This window comes from Carettochelys insculpta, chromosome 1 (genome assembly GCF_033958435.1).
Source record: "Carettochelys insculpta isolate YL-2023 chromosome 1, ASM3395843v1, whole genome shotgun sequence".
Taxonomy (NCBI): domain Eukaryota; kingdom Metazoa; phylum Chordata; order Testudines; family Carettochelyidae; genus Carettochelys; species Carettochelys insculpta.
The window spans coordinates 161793075-161820065 of NC_134137.1; the positions used below are offsets into that span (position 1 = coordinate 161793075).

The window sequence follows — 26991 nt, forward strand, 5'->3', positions numbered from 1 at the left end:
TGAACGAATAGGAAGCAGATTTGCATGTCCCCTTCAACATCCTATGGAGCTGATGTTGCAATATTCTGTATTAGTCTGACAAAATCTAAAAATACAGCACAAATCAACCCTACAAACACCTGAAGGTTACCACACACACTTGTCTAGCTACCACGGTTCTTATTCCTTGTCCATCATCTGGGCATCTTTTGGATATAGCTCATTCTACAGACTTTGCACAAAATGACTTTTCAAGAGTGGGCTGGATTATACAAAGAGGAAAAAAAAAAAGACAAAGCCTCTGGAATGAAACTGATCCATGTTTTGCTTGTGGAAAAGTAAGTCACTCCTGAAACTTGAACTGAAGATAAAATAATTTTTAAAAATTGACCCATCACAACAGGAGTACCCTGTATCTGTATATAATTTGTAAATCCATTAACTGAAGACTACTTACTACCATTACTATTCATTGAAAACCACTTGCTGTAGATTGCTACACAGTTTAACTTGAGCAACACGTAACATGCCTGAAGACAGTGAAGAGAGAGATAAGAAAGGGTGTTTGAGGTCATCCACTCATTTGTTATGTAGAGGATGCACTGACGAACACAGAAGAACACGCATTTTGTCCTCTCATTTATAATCTATTTTAAATCTGTTTCTTGCTGTCTTTTATTATGCTGCATGCATTTTAATATTTTGATTTTGGAAACTGAAAAAACGTTTAGGTGTACATCCTATTGTTAGCAAGGATTAAGAATACATATCCCGTTTTCCTCTCAAAATTAAAAGCATGTAACTTATCTGTTGTGAACTTGAAAAAATATCTGGACTCTTCTGCACATTTTTCAATATACAGAACTGCTGTGGCCATAGAATTGCTAAAAGGAGAGAGCATTATCCTTTCAAACAAAGAAATAAGCTGAAAGCCTACTTGTCACCTCTTGGAAATAATGCTAATGCTGATTCTTCACATTTAATTTGTTTGACCCATTCTTTCCTCTATAATGGAGATCTCTGTTTTTCATCGTTATTTATATGCACTATACACAGGGTGGGGCAAGGGTGTCTATTTTTTGGCACGCTGCATATTTCTTAGTTGAGGTATGTCAAGGTCCAGATGCCAGAGACAATAAAAAGCAAAAATGATAATAAATCAGTAAGAAGTGCATCAGGGTCCACATTTGGCCCATGGTCTGACCACTGGGGTAGAGTATGTACGTATACATTACAAATACTACAACAACATAGTTGAAGTTACAGTGCTATAGTATTGTAGTGCAGGCAGACATTTGCTATAGTGATGGAAGGAGAAGGGGATTTTCCATTGATGCAGTAAATCCTCCCACTGGAGAGGCAAAAGCTGAAGAATACTTCTATTGATCTAGCTGCATCTACAGTCATTGGTTAGGTCAACCTAATCACATCACTCTGGGTCATGACATTTTTTAGTCTTGAACAATGTGTCTCAATTGAACTAAGTTTTAGGTATAGACTGGACCACAGAATAATTCTTGTTCTTCATGACAGTTGTGATCCACTGTTGAATTCTCAGTGGAAATCACCTATATCACATTATACTACAAAGGTATGTGTGCTGGAAGTAGGAAAGGGTAAATGAATTCATATAAAATAAAAATACCCTCCTATCTGATCCAGTTACAACAGAACAAAGCAACAGGAATGTAGTACTTTAAAGACTAACAAAATGATTTATTCGGTGATGAGCTTTCATCAGCTCAATCTCATTTTCAATACAGACTGACATTTCCAACTACAGAGGACCAAAATAAGCAATAAAAGCAGACAAATCAGATAGGATTGAAGGGGGGGAGGAGGAGAACTGTCTTGTCCGAGACAATTATGAGCATCAGAGGAAGGGAAGTTGTCCTTGTGATGTGTGAGGTAATTGATGTCTCTGTTCATACCACATGTTAATGTGTCGAATTTGAATATGAATTCCAATTCACAGATTTCTTGCTGTAATCTGTTTTTAAATTCTTTATGCTCTAGGACACAAATTCTCAGGCCTTTAACAGAATGGCCTACTCCATGGAAGTGTTCACTGACCAGCTTATGGGTATTGAGTTTCTTGATGTCTGCTCTGTGTTCATTTATTCTTTGGTGAAGGTTTTGCCCAGTCTGTACAATGCACATAGTGGCAGGGCATTGTTGGTACATAAGGACATATATAATGTTGCTGAAAGTGCATGAGAATGTGCCTTTGATCTTGTAACTAACATGGTAAGGTCCAGTGATGGTACCCCCAGAATAAATATGTGGACAAAGTTGGCAGCAGGGTTTGTTGCAAGGACAAGTTCTAGGATTAGTATTGGTGTATTACTAGTGCAGCCTGTGATTGCTGGTGAGAATCTCTCTCAGGTTAGAAGGCTGTCTACAGGAAAGCACAGACATGTCACCTAGAGCCTTCTGGAGTGTAGCATCCTGATCCAGAATAGGTTGTAGGTTTTTAAATGATGTTAGAGCCTATCTGCATTACAGCATTCAAGCAACATTGGATTATTTCAGGATAATCCATTCCAGAACAGCTAGTCTGAAATAGCTTATTTTGAAATAACACAGCCATACACAAGAATGCATTTTGAAACAGCAACCAGCTATTTCAAAATAACATGTCCAGACACAGTGCAACTGGGTGCCATTATAGCTTATTTCAAAATAGCACTATTCCGTGTCTTAAAAGCACCCATTTCGAAATAGGCATTATTTCTCCTACCATGAGATTTACAAATTTCAAAATAATGCACCTGCTATTTTGAATTTATTTTAAAATAGTGTGTGCATAATGTAGATGGTTGCAAAGTTATTTTGAAATAATGGCTGTTATCTCGAAATAACTTTGCTTGTGGCTGTACACTTAGTTATTTAGTAACGAGGTCAGGATAACCACACTGAAATGGATTTCCCTCCAATATTTCTGTATTTGTATTATAGACAGACTCCAAGAGGAAACTACCTACTCAAATGACTTGCCAAGTAAACAGATTAGCAAACTATCATGAAATTCTTTTAAGCAATTCCTGGAATTCAATGCCTTCTCTTCCATATCTGCTCCTCAAGGGATTTTATTTATTCTCTTCTCAATGACAAATGTTTAAGAGGGAGGAAATAAAAAAATAGGTGGAAAATTTAAGAAAAAAAATGCATATGCTTACAAACTGAAAGCAGCTCCTAACACTCGGCTCAATGTTACTGCCACCAAATGATGCAACTTCTCCCAGTTGTCGTGGAATCTGGATAGAATCATGCAGCAGAAGGCCCAGTCGGCGCTGGTCACAGAATCCAGTGGAACTTGCCACCTGTTTGAACAGGTCTAGAGGGATGAAAGTTAAGCAAAGAGAGTTTTAGGGATAGAATACAGCAACTCGGATTACATAAATATTGCAGAAACACAATTGTTTTCAGAGATTCAAAAGAGTGGTGCCATTATAGGAAAGGCCCCATTTAAATGGGCCTCCATTTGACTATCTTCCCTGTTTATTAACCAGTTACACAAAACACCCTCGTACTAGTCTGATCAAATCACAGGATTGCAGCTGTTAAGGACCATTTTAAATTAATGATCTGACAGCATTTATAGAATAAACTCAGAACCAACATAGGCCATAACTCTAAAACACAGTTACTTAGACTGTAACTGTAACACGTGTACAGCAACGCCGATCCACAAAAATCTTTTTAGCTTTCATATACTTGTAGTCTGAACAGCTTCAAACATACAACCCTGAGGACCTGATTCTGTTTCACATCATGTATTGCTCTGAAAAACAAAAAAAAAAGTTCCCTAATTTTAATATTTCAAAAAACTGAGCTCAAGATGATTTTTTTAAATGAGAGAGAAGAGAAACCTTACAATGTTCCAGAGCCCTGTCACCTGCTGGGAATGTTAATATCATATTAAATTTTAGTTTTTGAAGTGAAATGTCGTTTGGAGCCCTGTTGTATTATAGCAACATTATCAAAAGGGAATCCTTACAGGACTGAATCATCATGCTACCATAAGCACAATTTAATTTGCTGGGAATTAGTTACAGTACCTATACTTTGAGGAGGTTTTAAAGTTTGTAATAAGAAGAAAATCAAGTTAGGATCAACTGAAATATTTATTTCAAGCTACCACAGTTGATAATACATGAACAGAATAAATTCTGCTTATTTTTCAAAAAGTAAAAGTATCATCCTTTCAGGACAACATGAAAGAACAGTGCAATATGATGGATCTACTTTGGACCCATTTGCAACAAACAGAGGAATCAAACAAGGGTGTGTTCTTGTCCCTACCCTCTTCAGTATATTTTTCTCAGTTCTACTAAATTGCACATTTCAAAACTCACACAGTGATGTATTTCTCCATACAAGACTAGATGGCTCTCTCTACAACCTGGCAAGACTCCAGGCCAAAACTAAGGTCAAATTTAGTCAAGAAAACTAAGGTGATTATGGAACTCTCTTCCCAGATGATGCAGCTCTCGTCACTCATAATGAAGACATTCGACAGTCACTGATGGATTCTCTACCTGAAGCCTGCCAAGTTGTTTTCCCTTGATATAAGAATGAAGAAAACTGTTGTATTCACTCAAGGTATACCTCAGCGATCCAATGTCATTCGGATAACAGCCCATTAGATGTGGTTCAACAATTCTGTTACCTTGGATCTACTGTCACTACAAACCTATACATGGACGAAGAACTGAACATCAGAATCAGGAAGGCAACTACGACTTTTGGCAGATTTACAAAATGAGCACAGAACAATCCTCTGCTGACAGTGAAAACAGAGATCTAATCTACCAGGCATGTGTATTGAGTACCCTGCTATGCAGTTCTGAGGCATGGACCACCTACTCGAACAAGGAGAAAAAGCTGAACATCTTTCACCTTCGCTGCCTCCACAGAATTATGAATATCAACTGGCAAGATAAAGTTTCAAATGCAGATATTCTGTCAAGATCTGGCATACCGAGCCTCATAGTGATCCTCAACAGCAGAAGACTACGACGGCTTGGTCATGTGAGAGGAATGGGTGACAAACATCTTCCCAAAGAAATCCTCTTTGGTGAACTGACATGTGGGTTGAGAACAAGAGGAAGACCAAAGCTAAGATTCAAGGATATGTGCAAAAATGCCATGAAAAAGTTCAACATCTATCCAAAATCCTGGGAGTCTACATCATCAGACTGAAATATCTGGCAATGATTGCAATGACAGGGCCCATCATCCTTAGCTAGTATATGTGCAAGCCACGCAAAAGAACTTCATCTTAGAAGGAAAAACTCTCAGACTCCAGAATTCAGAAATAGACTGACATGCAATTATTGCAATCGACCGTGCAAATCCAATATTGGACAGATAAGCCACAAGAGAGGCTGCGGACTTAAACGCTGCCCATAGATCATCACTGTCACTGCTAACCACCGTCTCTCAAGATGAAAAGGGGCCATATATAAAAATATCATTAATATAAAAGAATAATATCATAGTTATGGCCTCCTTAATTACACTGGGGGTACAATTATACAGGAACGCCAATACTGTTGATAAGTTTCATAGATCAGTTTTGACAAATGGGCTTTCTTTTTGGTTCCTTTTAATTAGAAGAGTGAGAACATAACTCCTGTCATATCTGGTCTCAAAACGTAGGATTTCAAGGCAAATCCTATTCGCTCCTTCTTGGCCCTGCAGACTTTCCCTGGCACCAGAACCAATACCATTCAGTCGAACAAACAGGTAGCAGACTCCCTGGGCAGAACTTAGCTCCACAGAGACTCCCAGATCAGAGGGCAGAAATGAGAAAAGGTAAAAGATCAGCTGTTATGATGGGCCTGTTTACGCCACTCACCACGAGGGCCATTCAAACAGCGTTTCCTAATTTTATTTGGCCATGGAACCCTTTTCAAACTTCAAAGCATTTTGCGGGACCCCATTCCCAGGCTCTACCCATCTTGACCCCAAATCCACCCCTATTTCCAGGCTTTACCCACCTCAGTCTTCAGCCCCCAAATCCGCCCCCGCCATTCACAAGCTATACTCCCCCATTCCACAATCCCCCTGCATCCCCATCTTAACCCCTCTCAGCCCCAAACCCACGCACCCCCCATCCCCAGTATTAACTTGCCTCAGCCCTAAACCAGCCCCCCGGACTAATCCATCTGTGGCACTGGCTGCGGAGGCTGGGCTGGGAGGACACGTGTCCAGCGGAAGACAGGCTAGTGTGCAGGTGTTCCACTTGTGGGGGTGGATGGGGGTGAAGCACACCACACCCAATGGGGAGGGTGTGGCCGCTTGGGTAGTCGTGTGTGTTAGGGGCTCTTTGAGGCTCCTTGCCCTGCTGCCGCTGAAATAATGGAACTAAGTATAGTTGATTTAATGGACAAATCCCTCTTGCCGCCCTGCTGGCCAATTAACCAAGTAAATTTAATTCTGTTTCAGTAGTGCCATGGCAGGGAGCCACAGAGGAGCCACGTATTGTAAAGGGATTTTTTCGTGGAACCCTTATTTTCAGTTCACCGAATCCCAGGGTTCCACGGAACACAGTTTGGGAAACACTACATTAGAACATTATCTGGTTCTGCTACTACAGCAACAGGCAGTGGAAATGGAGCAATGGTGGAACAAATCCAGAGCCCCAAGGAGAAGAATGCTTCCATCTAACACTCCTCCCCCGCCGAACTGCATAGCTTTTAATTTGCACTTTATTACACATCTACAATCAATCATATACATCCTTTTCTGGAGAGACAGTATTCTGGACTTTCAGGGGAATAAATTAAATATAACAGATATTTCCCATCTCTAACTTTTATAATCCTTATCGTGTACCACTTTTTTGGGAATCATCCAAAGATCAAAGTTTATACCTTTTTTTTTTTTTTTTTTTTTTTTTTTTTAAACTTTGACCCAATTTTACAAAATACTGTAAATGCTGCAGTGAAAGGGGAAAATAGTTCAATACATTTCCATATTCATGTAGGTTTTTTAGTGTTTTTGCTTTTCAAAATAAAAATCTTGCTTTTCAAAAGATGCTGGAGTCAGAAATCATTCTGAGTGAAGTTCTAAAATTTCTGCACAAGCTCTAAACCCTTCTAACTCCTGCATAGCTGTACGACAATTAAACTCAAAAGGAGTACCCATTAACATAAAGTTGCTTACATAAGAAAGTGTCCAGGTCTGGCTTTAAACTCATTCATGCAAAATTTGTATTGGCTTCAAATGGAATTTTTCCCAAGTAAGGATTTTGGGATTTGGCCCACTGAAAAGGTGCAGAATTTTGATTTTTAAATTACTCTCTCTCTCTCCCCCTCACACACACAAATAAAATGAAAAAAATGTGAAAAAGTTTCTCAAGAATATGCACATCTTTATTGTGCAGCTAAGAATAGTAACTGCAGTGGCACATAATTTTTTCAAGTATGATTTCACTACCATTGTAAACAACAGACTTAAGATACTATATTTTATTCAAGATGCTATTTTTCCTGACACACTTTTTTCACTTGACTTTGTCATCTCATCATTTAAATCCATTCTACAGTGGTCAGGGAAAAAGTCTTTCTACCTTTCTATGACAAATAATATTAAACCCTGATTCTTCCTAAAATGTTGTCATTGATTTTTTTTTTCCTAGCCAATACAGAATTAAATTTAATCTATCATGGGAACAGGGGGGAAATCTACACTAGCCAAGCTTACTTAACAATACACTGACTGTAGAGAACTGTCCTTCACTGAAGACCTAACAGGACTTTTCTGTCATAAATTTTTGTTTCCATGAAATGTAGGAAAACTTAAAAATAAAATAAAATTGAAATGAAAAGAAAAGAAAAGAAATATAAAGTAAGATATGACTTACATCTGTACTTATCTTCCAAATGTGCTTTACACAGGGAAACTACACCGGTTTTAAAAGATAAGACACGGATCCTTCCTGTTCGACCCCTGTTGATGATGATACATAAAACAATGATTGTTAATATAATCCACATATTTGAGGACTCATTTAGGAGAGCAATTCAACTTTTAAAATAAAACATAATCTTAACCACCAATCTCAGAGCCTCAATAACCATTGGAGATATTTAAGAACAGGGTGGACAAATACAAACAGGGATGCTCTAAATTTACTTGGTTATGACTTGACATACAGGGCTAGACTTGTTGGTTCCTTTAGGTCCAGTCTAGCTCTAAATTTCTAAGAGTCTATATTCTACTTCACAAAAATTAATTCATGCATAGTCTTTACATGGCTTACTGATTAATTAACGTTATTAATCAACAGCTCCAAAACAAGTAACTTTTGCTGTTTGTAAAATTAATGCTCTGTTTTGCGCTTAGAACAGAGATTTGGCCACTCTGACATGTATGCAATGACAGTGCCTCTCCCTACAATTACAACTCCTACTGACTACAGAATGACTTTTCTGAATGTTCACGTGCACCTCACTTTTAATTGAGTTTGGGAGTTAATACTACATTTAAAAATGGGCCCTGTAAAAATGTAATACCCTCTGCCAATTTATTTTTCTGTATTTCCCATATAGACTGAAAGACATTTTTAATGATTAATGGGTTTTCTTTTTGCCTTATTTATAACAAAGTACTTCAGCATGGGCTGACAAATGTTCTTACACAGAAAATGCCCTCTTTTTTAAAATGGTTGCCATTTCCTTGTGGAATCAATAGGAGTGAAACTGTAAGTACCTTTGCCAACAGTTCATATTTTAATATGGCTGCCACTTTCACTGTTTGCAATGGAAGTGAAGGAAAGATGTCTTCCGGGAAGATGGGGCTATGTCAACAGTAGACATAGAAGTTGACTGACAAAATGAAATTTTAGCTACAACAATTGCGTAGCTAAAACAGTCAGCCACAGTCAGCTTCCACGTCTGTCCACACAGTGGAAGCATTTCTCCCTTCAACCTTCCTTATTCCTCATCTCTCATGAGGAGTATGGGGGTCCATGTTGATCCTCTGGGTGTGTCATTTTGTGCATAATAAAACCCCGGAAGATTGACCCAGAGATGGTCAACCTTCCACTGTAGTGTGGCTTTAGCCTTAGTGCCAGCCTTCATCTCACTCCATAGTGAAACCACAGATGCAACATTCAACACTTTCCACTCAAATTACAGAATCTATATAGGCCCACTCTAGTCCATATGAGGTTTCTAGTCATCCTCCTTTCACCCTATGCAACTGTACTCTGTAGCCTCCATATACCTACAGCCAGACCCATGCCATCCATAGAAGAGTTTGGGGAGGCCACCCCAGACCTCATGCTTTGCAAGGCACCATGGTGGCTGCCCCAATTGTCTTATGGATGCGATAATCCGTCATGCTGATGTTAGCCTAATGGGCCCAAGGGAATTACCAGGGCAGCCAGGCCCTGCACTCACTGTGGCAGCAGAAGCCTCAGGAAACGGAGCAATCCATCAGACTGCTGCAGTCCCCCGAGCCCATGTCACTTGGGGGAGCCGAACAGGTGGAGGCCAGGTTGCGCAGTTCCTGCTACAGCAATGAAGCAGAGCAACTTGGCTGGGAGATGGGCAGGGGAGCAGGCTGCTAGGTCACTCCACTTCTCACAGCTGTCACTGCCATGGTGAGCATACGGTGTGGGGGGAATCCTGATGCCACCCTGCACCAGCCTCCCAGTTATCCCCCAAGTTGTATTGCTCGGGGTAAGGAGCTTGGGGGAACGGGTGCAATGGAGGCAGGAGTGGCACAGCAAAAACGGGGAATGGAGGGGCAAGTAAGAGACTGGGCGGGGCTTAAGCTGGGGAAGATGGAGGGGGCTGCCCTGGTGCCACACTGCTCTATGGACAGTCTTGTCTACGGCAGTGATTCTTAAACTATGTTCCACTGATCTTGTGTTTGCAGAGTCTGACACTTTTTTATATCATACACTGTTGGTATACATTTTTTGTTATTGACACCAGACACAATGTTACTTCATTGTTAGGATACAGGATTAAATTACTTCATTTTGTTCTTGCTATGCATGTTGCTGTTTGGGGTTGTGCGGGTGTGTGTGTAGTGGGGTGTTGGTTTTTATTTTTGGAGAAAACGTTGATAGATGCTTTGCATAAAAAAATTATTGTTTGGTGTTCTGTGGTCTCAAAAAGTTTCAGAAACACTAATCCACAGCTTCCTCTGTAACTGTGCCATGCAACTTCAGTACGTGAGCTCCTTCCCCAGAACTCAGTTTTAGTTCTATTTACTTTCAGTGCCAGACTTCAACACGAAATAGTATTCCAACTTTGATATAACCCAATTTTGATACATTTAAACAAAATGACCCTGCTGCCCTCAAGCAAATGATCAAAGTGGGTACAACACAATAAGCATACATCTAACGACTCCTTTAGGCAGAAAGCTAGCAGTAATTTTCTGCCTATAAGTTCCACTCCCACAACTGTCAGTAAAAATTAAAAAAGGCACCCCATACTGCACTGCACAGTATCTGAACAACTTAACCAAGAAATACATTTCCTCTGTAATACTATCAAGGAGGTCAACAGAAGAACCTCTTACCTGCGTTGCTAGAAATTCTGTTATCTCACAAGTGCTACCCTAACTTAGCAAAAAAAATCAAAAAACAAAAAACACTGAAATGAACAGACACTACAGCAGCGGTGGAGAAACTACAGCCCAGCCTGTGGCTTTGTCTGGATCCAGCTCGCAAGACTCAGTGCTCAACCTCCTTCTCCTCAGTGGGAAGTCCAGCCCAATGCTCCAAGCCCGAGCCTCACATACCTGAGTCAGGCAAGCGAGGTCTGGATCAGACCTTCAGGGTCTTCCTGGCTGGGGAGAAAGCACTGCACGTGCTGCTGCTACCCCTGCCTTGACTGGGAGAATGGATGCACAGGAAAGTGCTGCCTGGAGGCTTTTCCCCCCGCTGCACCGATTGACCAAAGGTGGCCAATGGGAGCAGTGAGTGGTGGTGCCTGGGAGCAGCTGGTACACAGAGCCCAATAAGAGGCCCCTCATCTCCCTCATGAACTGTCCATCCTGCTCCTGCACTCCACTGCCCACACCCCTCCTGCACCCTCCCATGCGCCTAGACTCCCACCCTCAGTCTGCCACTGCCCCTACCACCTGCTCAGACTACCAACCCACACCCCAAACCCCCAGCCTGCTAGTGCACCTTCCCTCCTACACAGACCACCCACCCTCAGCCTGCTCCTCCATCCTTCCTCACACCCAGCTCTTGCAGCCCCAACCCACTCCTGCACATTCCCTCGCACCCAGACCCCACACCCCCATCCTGCTCCCCAGTAGCCCCCTTCCACACAATGAACCCTGAACCCCTTGTTTTTGATGCCGCCCTGGGTCCTTAGAAGAACTCATCTAGCCTGGGGGAAACCCTGATCTTCAATCCCCTTTTCTCCATTCCCCACCCATGGGACTGGAGCATGAGGGAAGTGAGGTCTCTCAGTTAGGGGCCAAATGAGTCAGGGGTTGGGCTTTTTTGTTCCCCCCTCCCCATTGAATTTTCTGTGGGTAAAAGGCCCTGGCCCAAAAAAAATCCCCTGACCCTGCACTTCAGAATTGCATTGGTATCAGAGCAGATTTTAAATCCCTCAACACATCCCATAGTTAGTTTTAAAAATATTCTGTTCCTATTCATAAGCCAGCATTTGTAATTCACTTATGCCAGTTTCATATTTTGTTATTATTCTTTTCTTCTTTGCATTTCAACCCCTTCCATACATTCTTTTCCAATTCATTAATCTTTGTGCCCTCAGAATCCCACACTGATGAATATCAACCTCATTCAAATTTTACAGGAGATGCAAGTAGCCTGATGATCTTCCTGTAAAGGTGTCCCCAGTTGGAACTTATATAAAATATGAGTTATTCGTTTGGTTACATCCTCCTTCCTGCCTTCCAAGTTAAACAGATAATTTAGCATGTTACTGAATATCTGATCAATTAATGCAAATTTGAAACACACTGAATAGTTGCAATGCTGCATCCCAACTTGGACCAGTAACGTGTGCTAGTTATAATAAATGTAAATTATCAGGCTGTTGAAAAAAGTCACATGGTCTCTAATAAGAAAATGAAATCTAGAAAATCACTGGGGCAGGGGGAGAAGAGGGATTTGTCTATTGACCCTAACAGTAAAGATAAATACAGCTGATCCTGGACTCTTCTTCCTGTCCTCATCCAGGATAACCCAAAATTTGAGTAAAAGGCCCTTCCTGGGTCCTTATGTTGCCTGCAGTCTTGTAGCATACATTTTACAAGCATGCCTCACCTGAACAGGGCAAATTATAAATTTACAATGCTGTAGGTTTCAACCAAATAAATGGCCATGAGACTGGATTGAGCAAGACACAGTCTCGAGAAAAAGCAAGCAAAAGGATTTTATTGCCCCAGCCCACTCACCAGACATTTTTGGATTGGGATAAACTGTAATTCATATTCAACTTTATTCATATTTGGGTCTAAATACTAACTGGATCAGATATTTGTTTTCTGAAAACTCCAGTAGATTAATAATTCTATCCTACATATTAAATATAGCCATGCTCTCTACGCTCTGTAAACAATGCAAAAACAAATCCAATATAATCACAATAAATAAGATAACATGGCAGGATGACTGACCACATTAACTCTATGGCTGTTGTGGATTATGGCAGAACAGGAACCCCACCATTTATAGAAATACCCTGTGAGAGGAGATTGGGAGACATTTGCAATTTCTTACGCAAAAATCAAAATGTATGGATTAAAACTTGATCAAAGATGCACTATTGGGGCATGTATTTTAATCTAGTCCAAAATACTGGTGAAATTAAAAGCACACATTTTCTCACCTACATGAGTTTTATTTGGCCACATGGTATGAGGGTGTGAGACTTTAAGGATACCTCAGATTTACTTCTAGTTTCAAGTAACCAAGTCAGGGCTTGGACCACCAAATTTTCTCACAGAATTTACAGACCTGTTTATTACCAAAAATTCAGCAATAATCTAAAACTAGACTGCTTTATTTAACTATTGCGAAATTTAGTAGTTGATCTAACAATGAGAGGCAGCTCCTTAAAACAACAGATTGAATGGAAAGACTGTAAGACTATCAAAATAAATCTACCCTATCTTCTGTAAATTCATAAGTGTGCATGCCATCTATCTAAATTCCATTTTGAAGTATTCTTCATTGGTTAAAGCTGAATTGTAAAAAAGACATTACTAACTTGCTGAAATTCACTCAGATCTGTTGACTAAAAGCACACAAATATACTGCACGAAAGACGGCCCACATTCTAGCATTTATCAAAGATTACATGCTAAAAACTACAAAAATTGTGTCACCCTCAATAGGTTTAACTGCTGAAAACACAGACAAGAATAAGCACACGTATAACGAAGATTGCTCAGTTTCTTTCTGGTAATACCCTTAATTTTTAAAGATAAAGGTACTCTAACAAGGTAATTCAGAAGTGCCTTGCAGAGTTGTAACTTAATGATGGGATGGAACTCTGAAAAATGGCCCTAGACACAGAGAACATTCTACTTTAAAATAGACCATTTTCCAGAGCCTCATTTCTTATCTTAATAAAACAATGTAGTGCTCCAAGGCTAACTCAGGGACATGTTGATTCAGCTAAATGCAACCACTAAGCCATTAGTTTTATTAAATGTGCACTCTGACCACCAGTTTTCTAGCTTCAAAATACTTATTTTGTAACCAGAAAGACAACTTACAATCCCCAATTATCATGAAAGCCTTTTAGTACATTACACTCAGACTACTTCCACATACGTGTCATAGACATTCAACAGCCAGTTGAGGCACATGTCCACGCAGAGAGGGACGTTGACCAGGTTATTGTGCTCTTGTTCCAGTCGATCATAAATGCTGGTCAAGCAATTAATGATCTGTAGGATATCCATCAACTGGTCATTCTGTTTGAGGTTGTGCTGGTCCAAGGCATCACATGCAGCAGACAAACTGAGGAGATCCACTGTTTAAAACAAAATTGTAATTACTAATCCTAAAACACTGTCATTTCAAGTAATGATCCCTCCCAACATTCATATATTTTGATTAAAAAATTCTTACATTTTCATTGGTTTCCCAACATTACTTGAGTGTGTCCTTTGTCTGAAAGTAACATATGCCCTGATCCCGAAAACTCTTAGACATGCATGAAGATCTTTGCATGACAGAGCCTTAGACTGTAAATATACAAGTCAGAGAACAGTTCCATAGTATCTGTCAAGGAGACACTCCACTATTGGATTCCATACAAATAAAATGTCTTACTGAATGCATATAAAACATGAAATCATCTAACAGTATTTAAAAACACACACACACACACACACACACTCTCTCTCTCTCTCTGAACATGCTGTAATTATAGTACATGTCACCCTTAATGAGGTTTGCCATCCATGTCCATCACAGCATTAGTTTTGGCAAATAAAATACCACTTACTCTAGAGATAGTGAGAAAGTTCAGTGGGGCCATATTCCATTGAAATATATGGTTCTATCATCCATACTTTTTTTTAATTCTAGATAATAATGTAATATAGAATAAGTCAAAACCAAAAAGAAGCAACTGTGTCAGAATGAAGTGTTTCATCAACCTGAATCAGCACCCCTCCCCACACCTTGCTCCCTGATTTTTGTTTTGTGTAGAATTTTGCTCTGATTCAGAATGCAGCGGAATATCAAAATCCTTCAATAAATGGAACCTTTGTTCTTTACACAATTCCACATATTACCCTTAACTGCTAAGGGTATGCCTACACAACAGCTCTTCCGGAATAGCTTATTTCTAAATAACACTGCTTCACACAAAAATGCATTTTGAAATAGCACTTCACTATTTTGAAATACATCATCTAAACAGAGCATATTTTGAAAAACAGCCACTGGATGCACTATGCTTATTTCAAAATAAGTGCTACTCCTTGTAGAATGAGGGTTGCCAATTTCAAAATAAGTCAAGCTTTATACTGAAATTATTTTGAAATAGCAGTTGTGTTGTGTAGAGGTGAGGATAGTTATTTTGAAATTTCCAAAAAGAACCTTAACAAGCAACAAGTTAAGATTTTTGTTTAATAACTTTGTTCACTGAAGGAATACCTTGATGTTACATTGACCAAGTTCACTTTTAAGGCAACCCAAAATTCCAACAAGGACAAATCTAGCTGTGTATACTGAAACTGGGAAGAATTTGCTACTTCAGCCTTCCAAACTCAGTCACTGAATAATGTGCAAGGGGTTACACAGTATGGGTGGGATTTTCAGGAGCACTTATACCTTGGAGAGGTGGGAAAAAATCAGAGGAACTTATGCTCTTGAAGCCTGTACATGCATCTGAAAATCTTACCAGAGATGCTTAATTTACCCCAAATCCTAAAGCCCATAAAGGCAGTAAGTAATGCTACGTAAAGTTGCTACTCTTATACTAAAAGATTTAGTTTACAGGTGAATAATTTTAATTTTTAAATTAATAGTTTTAAATATAAAGTATTTTTATTTTGGAGATCTTTACAGGTCAGCAAATGAGATTCAAAGTAACCACCCAAAGATGTGTATCTTGGTCAGCAACAGCCTATGTATCAGCCCCATCTCTAAGTGTTGTAGGAAGATGCTTTTCACTAACAACAACTTATTAGCCCAGGTGGAAATGCAGCACCCTGTTCACAACACCTTTAACTCAGAGCTTTTGGCAGAATGCTCAGTTCTTCTGTGACAATGACCCAATGACAGCTAAGTGAACCCCTCAAGCATCTGGGTGACTACTTAATTATTAGGACAACAGATAAACATGGGTCATTCTAATTAGTGTTAAAAGCTTTCACAAAAAAAAAGAGTGGCAGCTTCACATCACTTAACTGTACTATATTTAACAAACCTATCTTGTACAAAGGCTTTGATATATGGGTTTTTTACAACATGGATGGTGTGAACTACTTCTACTCCTTCTGGACTCCGCCTCTCAAAGTCATCAGGAGCTTTGTGGGAAAAATACTGAAGGTGGTGGGGTGGGCTAGGGGGCAGTAATTTTCCCATCGAGACATAATATTCAGATGCTTCCCAAAATATAGATCCACCTGCATGATATCTTGAGATGTAACCACCATAATTTTGCCTGATGTAATCAACTAAATATATAAAGGAGTTCTAAATTGATCTGTGTGTATCCACCCATGGGTTCCCACTGGTTTTAACCAAATCAACTAAATCTGAATGGGCTGCAGGTGGCACAGCTTCTGTAGGCTGGCCTCATTACACACACTCCAACTCTCCTCTCTCTGGGACTGACTGGATGCGGTGTTCCAAAGTTAGTGTGGTGCATCTTCACAGAGAAGTAAAGAAATTCCATTAAGTTGAGTTTAAGGCCTGTTTACATTGACTAGCCTCTTGGTTATTTGGAGAGAGTTATATAACTGCTGTACCTCCTAGCCATCGGTAAACACCACTTTGGCCTTTGAAGAGAGAGGAAGAGAGAAGTGGGGTGGAGGGGATCTTAAGCCTAGGGGAACTCATCCCATAAAATAGTGCTGGTAATCTAATCTGAATCCTGGGAAAATATAAAGACAGCATGTGACAGGCTCAGTCACAGAGACCCCCTTGTGACTGTCACTTGATCTGCAAAGGCCTGCTGTACACTACACCGCTATTACATACTCCATTGTAACATCAATCCACGGTGTAGTGAAAAGAAGCCCTGAGATGCCACTGAGCCTCTTTTTGCCCTCCCAGGCACCCCTCAACTCTGTCCTGCTGAGAAAGGCCTCCTCACATCCCTCTGCAATATAACACAGACAGTGGGATCAGATGAGCTCTGAAAAGGCTCAGCCAAACTTACCTCAGCACGTTGTATGCACAGCCTTAATGGGACATGAACCCCAGACAAACTTTCCTTACTCTGTGTAAATTCTAAAAAGTAAGCACATGCTTGCCCTCTTTCTCAGGGTATGCACACGTCTCCCCTCCTCCACAAGTAACAATTACTTAAACTCGATGTATTAACAAACAAAAGTGATTTTACCAAGTATAAAACATTTTAATATTTTTATTAAGTATAGAGTTACCATATTTGACTTTTCAAAAAAAGAGAACACCTTTGCATATCTATCAACTCATGCTGTGTTAATGTGTTACAGTATATATAGTACATTATTCCAAGGTGAGTTGGTAGAGTCTGGTATAGACACACTCCCTCTCAGGAGTCTCCCCTTTTTTATATGGTAACCCTAAGGTAAAATTTAAGTGATCACAGGACACAGACAGAAATATATAGGTTACTAACCAAAATCAAATGGAAGACTAAAGCTAAGCTTAATATACAGTAGTGTCTCAGAGTACGCGAGCTCAGAGTAGACGACTCCGCTCTTATGCATCTGATCCTGACCCCACCCTCCGGCCTGGTTTAAACCACCTACAAGCGGCTCTGCTTCAAGCCGCCCCGCCCCGCCCCGCAGTGCAGCTCTGGCGCAACCTCCTTCCTGGCTCACAACCTGCCTGTGCACCTACGGCACAACCCCCCTACTGCCTCACAAGCTGCCTGCCTTCCTGACCACCCGACCGCCTGCCCCTCACCCGGCTCCGGTGCAACCCCCCGCTGGCTCACACTCAGGCACAGCTCTGGTTCTGGCTCAACTCCCCCCCCCGTGGCCCCGGGCCGCGTTCAACTCCACCCTTCACCCCCCTGCAGCCCCAACCCACCCCAGGCTTAGCACACCCCCTCCGCCCTCCTCCCACAGCCCCAACCTGCCACCAGGCTTAACCCTCCCCAGCTACCACCCCCAGGGCAGGGCTTACCTTTCTGCTGCTTCCCCAGCTGCAGAACATGTGTTCTACTGGGGAAAAAGCGGGAGCCCAACTTGCATGAAATCCAGGTTTACACAAGGGTGCGCAGAACGGAACCCTCACGTACTCGGAGACCTTACTGCACTAGGAAACTACTTACATGTTATATCTCACCCTCAGAGTTGCTCCGATATGCATCTTTCACATATTGACAACCCCATGCCAGCTGGGGCTCAAGAAGCAAGCTAGCATAGGATTCATCAATTCCCCTCAACTGCGCCCCACCTGTGATGGCTCTTTACGGAGTCACCATGAGGAGAAATGCCAATTCCCCAAGACCCCATTCATGCTGTGCCAAGGGGGCAGGCAGGAGGGAGGGTGACAGCCTGTCGGAGCTAGGACACAGTTTCAGTGCTGCATCCTGGCTCCAGTGGGCTGATGGGGAGGAGAACCTGCTATCCGTGGTTATTCATTTACTCAACATACCTCACATGGCATTGAGCAGACTTTGAAAATGTGCCTGTGCTCACTGTTTAAGACAGTGTGCCCTGTGTTGGCTTTGAAACATTAATGAATGTGATCCTTCTTTAGTTTGTTGTATGCACTACTGTGTTGCAAACCTCTTTAGTAACACTGTAGTCATAGTAAATGTAAGTGAATGAGACATTTATGAGCAATCGATTCAGCTGAAAAAACGTGTGCCACGGAATTGTTTGTCTCATTGAAGTGTGCCATGTTACTGAAAAGGTCAGGGACCACTATAGTAAACTCATTCTTACACTTAGCTTCCCAAAATCTTATGAAAACACAAAATGTAAACAGTGTTAAGTATAGTTAATTATTTAAAAGCATTTTCATTTCTGACATGTCTCCAGCTCTCAAGGCCTTCTGTGATGTAACTATAATGTCTTGTATTTTACAGATTTGGTGAGTGTGCAGAGGAAGAAAACAAATCCAAGAGTTTGCCCTTTCCCCACCAAGTTTCAAAGATGAGCTAAAGAGGAAGGCGATCAAAGCAACTACTTGAATTGGAAATTTGAACTCTCGTCTGTGTCTTGATGCCTTGAAATCAGAAATAGGGTCCAATTTCCATTATTGACAAATTGAAAGACAGAGTGTAAGAAACTCTAATAACTTTGTTGCATAACTAAGGTGAGTTCAAACATGCTAATGAAATTTAAGATAATATTTAATGATGGTCTTTGTTCTTTGCAGGAATATTGCTTACAAAATTGTGAGTACAAATATCATTATCCAGATTCCTCAAACAAGTCTCTATGGTTTCAAGCATGAAGAACATGCTTAGGTATTCACTGTAGGTGCCACTGCACATTTGTTAAAACATCTGCATCTCAGGAAACCTTCACTTGCCTTCGAGTGAACACTGAGAAACAAACTGCGCCATAAACATGTTAAGACAGTATGAGAAAGAACTGTGTGCCAGTGTAAATAAAACCATATAGCAGTGCAGCTTTTAACTGTTTATAAAACAAACAGATGTCCCGCAATTGCTGGTGAAACAAACTGAGAATCTGTAAAACATGTGGAAGCAGCAGCACAAGATGAGCTTAATCCAGCATCCACTTTTCTTTACTATTTTGAATGAAGAGAAGAGAAATGTAAGAAAAGCTTTCATAAACCCAGCATGAAATCCTGGTCCAATTTAAACCAGTGGGAGCTGTGCTATTGACATCAATGCAGTCAGGTTGTTAACTCAGGTAGTTAACATGTCTAAACTCTTAAGAACCTATTTCCGATCACACCAACAGAGTGTGGAATTAGGTAAATGGAAACTGGACCAAAATGTTTTAGTTTCTACATTTTTAGGCACAAAAGTATCTCAGTTACTATATATTCAAGCTGCCTGGTAAGAACCATATAATTCACCAGTATTTTCTAGAAGTGAATTTTCCAAGGGAAAACTGTACTTCATTCTCACTCTGTACCATTCTGTTTATTCTACAGACCTTTCTAGACTTCCATTTGTAATGGAAAAGCCCATCAATGTTTAGTTCTGATCCAGCTCTTGAAACTCACTACAAAATTTAATACTGATGCAAAACATAAAAAGTAAGAAATACAGTAGATTTATGGCTGGATGCAACTTCTTGGAGCATGTTTCAGACAGGTAGCACAGTGTCATTTTGTAATAAAAAATGTGCCTATACTTAGCCAGCTCTTCACCCACCCCGCCCCAATCCCATGGCTGGGGTTGCCAAGGTGCCAGTATTCAGTACTGGCAAGTATTGGCACAAAAACACGCTGGGTAGCTGTGTTAGTTTGTCTCAGTATAAACAGCAAAGAGTCCCATGGCACTTCTAAAGATTAACAATTTTATTTGCGTATAAGCTTCTGTGGGCTAAAGCCCACTTCATCAGATGCATAAAGTAAAAATTTCAGTTAGGCAGAGATATACATACATATGCACTTAGAGAGATGTGTATAATGTAATGCTCCCATCCAATGGTCTCTGAGCACTTGGGGAGCCATCCAGGGAGAGTCAAGTGCTACCCATCTGATTAGCAGAGCACTCTCAGCACCCACAGGCAACAGTATGACCTTCTACTGAAGATGCACATCTACACATGCATCAGTGCACGTAACAAAATTTATTCTGCACAACAATGGAAAAAACAGAGGGCACATTATTCCCATCTTTGCGTGTATGGGGCGGGGGAGGGGCGTGATACGTCTACACTGCATTCCCCTTTTGGAGGAGAAATTCAAATGAGAGAGATCAAAAATGCAAACAAAGTGCTGATTTACAAATCTCATGCTTCATTTGTATAATCTCACATGATTGCGCTTCTGGAAGACACTTTTCTGAAAACAAAAACACCTGTGTAGACGCGGTTCCTTTGGAAAAATACCCCATTTTTGAAAGAACCCTTCTTTCTGTAACAAAATAAGAAGGCCGATTCTTTCAAAAAAAGGGTGCCCCCCCTTCCAGTGGAACCCCATCTACACAGCTGTTTTTGTTTTCGGAAAAGTCTCTTCTGGAAACTTGATCAGAGGAGATTATGCAAATGAAGTGTGAGATTTGTAAATCAGTGCTTCATTTGCATTTTCGATCTCCCTCATTGTCATTCTTCCTCCGAAAGGGGAAGGCAGTGTAGGTGCACCCTTTGCGTGTGCGCACGCCAAACTGACAACGTGGTCTCCTGCCTGTGAAAGCTTGTGCCCAAATAAAATTGTTAGTTTTTAAAAGACGCCACAGATTCCTCATTGTTTCGTTGAAACATGTTCGTGTTTCATGTTGACATCTTCAGAAACAGCCTGGCAATTAAAATAAGTGTATTTTTATTTACTCTTCAAAATAAAAGTCAGGAATGATATATTGCTATCTTACTAAATTTCAGGGAACAAAACAGGGGAGAGAAAATACATACAAAATGGATATTTATATTTCTACGAATTTCACAGCTAATGCTTTATCACTATGTACATATTGGCAAAACATTCCAAATTATATGTATTTAGAAAAACCGTGTAGGTTTGTAAATATTTGGCACTTCTTCTCCCATCTTTTGTTAGTCTGCCAGATTTTTCAGTTACTGTTGAAAATATTCATCAAAGTTGAATATGAACTGTTAGTAAAACCCCTCACTTTAACTCATTCCTCCCCCAGTCCCACAGTGAATTTGCTTGAAGTTACTGAGGTTTGACACAGTTCCAAAGAACATGTGAACACAGCTCCCAAACTAAAACAGAAGAGACAGCAGAAACACGTCTTCAACTATCCCAGTAACTAAATTCTGTCTACTATGAAAAGTGAATGGACAAAATAAAAATATGACAGGTTCATGGAACATTTAGAACCATTTCCTGTTTGATTAGTCTAAGATGAAAACTATGACTACATTTCAATAAACTAGGTAAAGAGCCAGTGTGAATAAACAGCCCAAGTATGACATAGAGCAGAGATGGGGAGACTTTTTTGTGGTGGGGACCATTGACCCACAGAAACATCAGTTGGGGGCCACAAAAGTGAAAAACAGCACAAAACAAAAACCTCTCTGACCTGCCTCCCCAGGTGAGGAGAGGTAAAGCCCTGAAAACCCTGCAGATGTGATGCCTATTTGAAAAGGATAAAAGTTCACCTCACTACCTTCAGACTCCAACCCAGAGCCAAGGGGGACCAGGGCTAGTAGATTTTGTGGGCCCCCCCCAACACTCTAGGGTAGAGACAAAAAAAATGAGAGATTCAGTGCACAGGAGCGGAGGTTTCCAGGGAGCTGGCTAGGGTAAGAATGCGGTGTCTGGGCAGAAGGTAGGGTATAGGAGTGACTTTGGGATGCAGAGTTTGGGTAGGAGGCAGGGATGCAGTAGAAAGCAGAGGCAGGGCTGGGTAGGAAGCAGGGTGCAGGAGAGGGGTGGATCTGAGGAACCTAGAAGGTAGTGCAGGAACAGGGTGGGGATGAAGAATCTGGATGGGAGGGAAGATACTGAAGGGGCCTGTGAGGGAGCATGCTGGGGTGGTAGTGCAGGGTCCAGAAGGAAGGGTGTGGAAGCTGGTTGTGGGTTCAGAGTTTGGGCAAGAGGGGACAGGCATTGGGAGCACCTACTTGTCATAGCTCAGAGGGACATGGCTCTGTGTGCTGCAGGGAACCACCCCCACCATTCCCATTGGCTGCAATTCAGCCAATAGGAGTGGGGTGTGTGTGTGGCTGGTTGCCTTAAGTGTGCAAGACACTTCCTCTCCCTGCCAGGCTGAGCCCACAGCCCAGATCCAGGCGAGCCATGGCCAGATCAGGTGCATGAGGCTGGGGGCTCCCCCATGCAACAAGGAGCTGGTGCTCAAGCTACAGTGCCCCCTCACCTCTACATATGGCAGTGCCATCTCATGCTTAGCCCATGGGCTATAAGTTCCCCAATTCCAGATATAGGCAAGGAATCTGCGGTGTGACTGCAGCCAGTGAAGGCCATGTTAGCTTTGATTTAGCTTGTGTGGTCAAAAATAGCAATGAAGACATGGTGGTGCAGTTTTCAATGTAAAATGTACATGCCCACCCAGGACTCTGAGTTCATGTTTACATTTAAAATTAATCCCACTATAGAATACTAGACTCTAAGGTTACATCTACACTTGCACTCCTCTTTCAAAAGGGAAATGCAAATGAGAGAAATTTTGTTTCAGGAAGAAGCGTTCTTTAAAAGATGGGGTTTATTTTCAAAAGAGTCCCATCTACACTGCTTTCTTTCTTTCGAAAGAATCTCTTCCAAAAAGAGTATGCAAATAAAGTTCAAGATGTGTAAATCAATGTCTCATTTGTATTTATTTCCCTCATTTGCATTCCTTTTGAAAAAGGAATGCAAGTGTAGACATAACCTGAGGCTACATCTACACAGCGAAGTTATTCCAAAATCACAGCAGTTACTTCTAAATAACTTTGAGAGCAGCTATACTACACATACATTATTTCTAAATAAATTCAAATAGTGGGCACATTATTTCAAACTTCATAAACCACATTGCATGAGCAATAGCACCTATTTCAAAATGGGCTCTGTTAAAACATGGAATAGTGCTATTTCAAAATAAGCCACAATGGCGTCCAATGGCACTATTTCAAAACAGGCATTATGGGTCCAGACATGCTACTTTGAAATGCATTCTTTTATGTTGCTGTGTTATTTTGAAATATGCTATTGTGGAATAGTTATTCCAGAATGGATTATTTTGAAATAACCCTGCTGTGTAGACATAGTGTAATGGAGCTGCAATGCAGTGGTGTGACATTCCCAGAAGCTATCGTAACAAGGGTGCAAAAACACCTAAATCAACAGGCTAACATTGGAAACTTATTTAAGAATTGTTAATTTATGGTCAGTTGTATGTTTTTGTCTTAACTTTATCACAGCTTGGTTTGAGCAATAAAGAACACTGCAATGTTGAGACAATTATTCTGGTCCAAAGTTTTTACCCAGTGGATAGACTTTTGTTCATGAGGTATTTGCAGTTTCTAAAAGCTGTCAAACAGGTTTGCCCTTCTGGGAAGAGAGTGAAAAAATATATATAAAGTACAGGCATTTACTTACAGCAGAGGGCTTTCTGCAGTCTTCGAAGTTTCATGGCAGTTCGGTAAGCCGAGAATCTGACATTGTTCAGGTCAGCTACAAGGGATAAAGTCATAAAAGAATCACTGTTTCACCAGAAAAGTACATGACTTTAGAGACAGCCTAAAAAAAATCAGGTTATAAATCTAAACCAAGAAATTATCCACTGGTTTACATGTGAAAAAAAATCACAGGTGTGTGTGTGAAGGGCCATGTTAGCAGTAATGCAATTAATCAGTAAGATCAATTAAAATTTAAGTGGAAAGAAATATGAAGTCATTTAACCAAGTATTGTTTTCCTCTGGGTTCGATAATATTTCCATGGCACCTAAAACATCATCATCAAAAATGGGATTTTGTAACACTGTAAGGACACCACAGCTTTTCTGATTGTGGCCTGTTTAAGAGAGGTGAGAATTTGGAACTCTTCCCTCTCTGCCCAATATACTCACTCACAGGGGTAGCCATGTTAGTCTGTATCTTCACAAAACAAAGTAAGCAACCCTGAAGCACCTTAAAAGACCAACAAGTTTATTAATTAGGTAATGAGCTTTCATGGGTAAGACCCACCCTGTCAGGGCAGCTCTGCATGTGGGAACCTGAGCAACAGGAAAGGACGCAGTTTTGTAATATACTGGAGTTGGTCAGTTTCACCTAGTGCTGTGTAAAAGGGAAGGCCTGCTCTGAGATCCAACAGATTCCTCATGAGCCTACTCCTCCTAATCCAGAAAGGTAACTTTTCAGGAACCCTTCGGAAGTAATAATTAGATGGGTGGCTCCTACTATTCAGAAGCAGACACGAATGAGGGTGTCCAAAAAACATGTTATATAACAAAGCTGTAATAATGCTTTTATTCCAGCTCTTATCCTAGTAAAGGTACATCAACATGGTTACCAAAATCAAAATATTTGAATTTCCAAATAAATCTGAACAAAGTGAAAAATTTCTTTCTAAGATCAGGGCAGCACAGATAAAATTTCAGGTTCTCAACTGGCACACACACCGACCAAATTAGTTACACGGGTTAGGGACCTAACCAGGGCATACTGTACTTTATTTACAATCATTAGTTAACTCTCTCAGCAACTTGTGATACTGGCAAGGGCTACACAAGAATGATTCAATACTGAAATACAGCTATCTTTGGGGTGAAGCCCAACAGCTGTTTAACAGCATAAAGAAATCTTGGGACACGAAGTGAATAAACAGTAAAACTAAAAAGAAGGGGGTCATATTAGGAAGGTAGAATACAATTAACCAAATTGAAAGAAACCTCTTGTTAATCTCCTTGTCCTCAGGAGTCCTGCCATGGAATTATTAATGATCAAACAGGAAATGAAACAGAAGACTACTGTTTATCTGTGGCCAGCGGCAGTTCATCAGACCTTTGTTATATGGGAACAGCAACACAGACTGAAGGACAGAAACACTATCTATTCCTGGCTCTTGTTATGTGGTTGTCCACAAATCACTTAAATACAAAATTTTAAATTACAAACATGTGCACATGATTGTTATGTTGGCAAACATAGGTATAGGCCTCTAGTCTGGCACTCTTTCGTCCAGCAACATCTGTGATCCAGCATGATTTTAGTGAGCTGGGCAACCAGTTATCACAGATGTGGCAAAGTTTTCTGTGGCCCCATAAAGTTTGTTTACAACCACCAGTCCTGGCTTTCAGCGTTCTGTGCTGTTATTTAGCAGTACATAGAGAAGGGATATTGGTACACGGGATGAGAACTAACAACCTGAGGTTATCATCGAGGAAGATGAAGAGTATGGACTAATTATGAACATAGACAAAACAAAGACAATGGTATTTGAAGGTAAGGAAATGGAAAGGAAGATCAGTGTAGACAAGATCAAACTAGAGAACAGAGTAGTTCACGGATCTGAGGAGCAACATAACATGCTTTAGACTGTAAGAAGGAAATAGTGACTAGAACAGTGAAAGCAAGAGTGAGTTTGAAGCAAAGCGATTAGCTTAGGACTGAAGTTGAGCATCTTGAAAATGTGTGTTTTCAGCGGCATGTGGTATGGATGAGAGACATAGGGGGTGATAATAAAAGATTTGAAGAGAAGGATATTGGCATTCAAGAGCAATTGTTATAGAAAGATCCTGAGAACAGGACAGATGCACAAGGTCAACAATGAGGAATTATATGGGAAAATACAGCTGCAAGAGAACCTACTGAAGAAGGTTATACAATGGAAGTTACAGTATTCGGGCATATCTGCAGAATGGACACTGAGCGAAAAGTCAAGACCCTGGTATTCGGCATTATGGACCATTTGAATAGGAAAGGCAGACCTCACAGAGGAAGAGTAAATGGTATAGTAGATTAGTGCCGAACTAGTCTACAAAAACTAAGACACTTCGCACTGGACAGGAAAAGATGGAACACAATAGTGAGGGAGGCATTAGACACCAAAGGGTGTTGAGCACATGATTGTTGATGATGATGATGATACCCCTAAATGTCTTCTAAGAACCCAGTAAGCAGTGTTGGTAATGCTGCTACACAATATTCATCTCCCAAATTCTCTGGTTTGGCACCAGTCAGGTTCTAAGGGTGCCAGACTAGAGAGGTTCAATATATATGTAACCAGTTAACTGCACCTGCAATCGTGGTAAGTTCATCTGCCAACGTAGATGCGCTACAATGCTTACACTGTGCCAGTAAAAGGGGTCTGTAGCTATTCAAGGTGATACCCTCCATCTCATGCTCCCCCCAGAGACATCACGAGGCTTGATAAGTTAACGCTGGTAAAGTGCTTTGAAGATGGAAGTTGAGTTGCACCTCACAAAAATTTATGCCATAATAAAATTGTTAGTCTTTTAAGGGGTACCACTACACTTCTTGTCATTTTTTCTAAAATGGATAAACACAGCTCTGTGAAATGTAAGTGCAAAGAACTACTAATGAAGTAGCATCTTAGACCTACACATCCAACCACCCAATCTAGTTAAAAATGCTAAAGGGGTTGGAGAACTACTAGGGATATAGCAATTACATAATACATTTTCATTAAGCTATTCTGAGAGAGTATTTTGAGCTTTGGTTGTTTGATAAACAATATGTAACTTCCAGCCAAGTGTGTGAGATGTTCTGTCCAAACCATCTTACCTTGTAGAGGAAACTGGCAGCTT

General features: G+C 40.7%; 1 protein-coding gene across 14 annotated transcripts in view; it reads right to left on the reverse strand.

Moving 5' to 3' along the window:
- The window catches only part of DMD (dystrophin), a 2199436-nt gene that overhangs the window by 72363 nt on the left and 2100082 nt on the right, over window positions 1–26991 (reverse strand). For all 14 annotated transcript variants that reach the window (XM_074994601.1, XM_074994607.1, XM_074994584.1 and 11 more), the window contains 4 exons: window positions 23822–23896; window positions 13772–13973; window positions 7853–7938; window positions 3159–3316 (listed from right to left, as the gene is read on the reverse strand). In XM_074994601.1, coding sequence (XP_074850702.1) covers window positions 3159–3316; window positions 7853–7938; window positions 13772–13973; window positions 23822–23896 — 521 coding nt within the window. The remainder of the gene's footprint in view (window positions 1–3158; window positions 3317–7852; window positions 7939–13771; window positions 13974–23821; window positions 23897–26991) is intronic.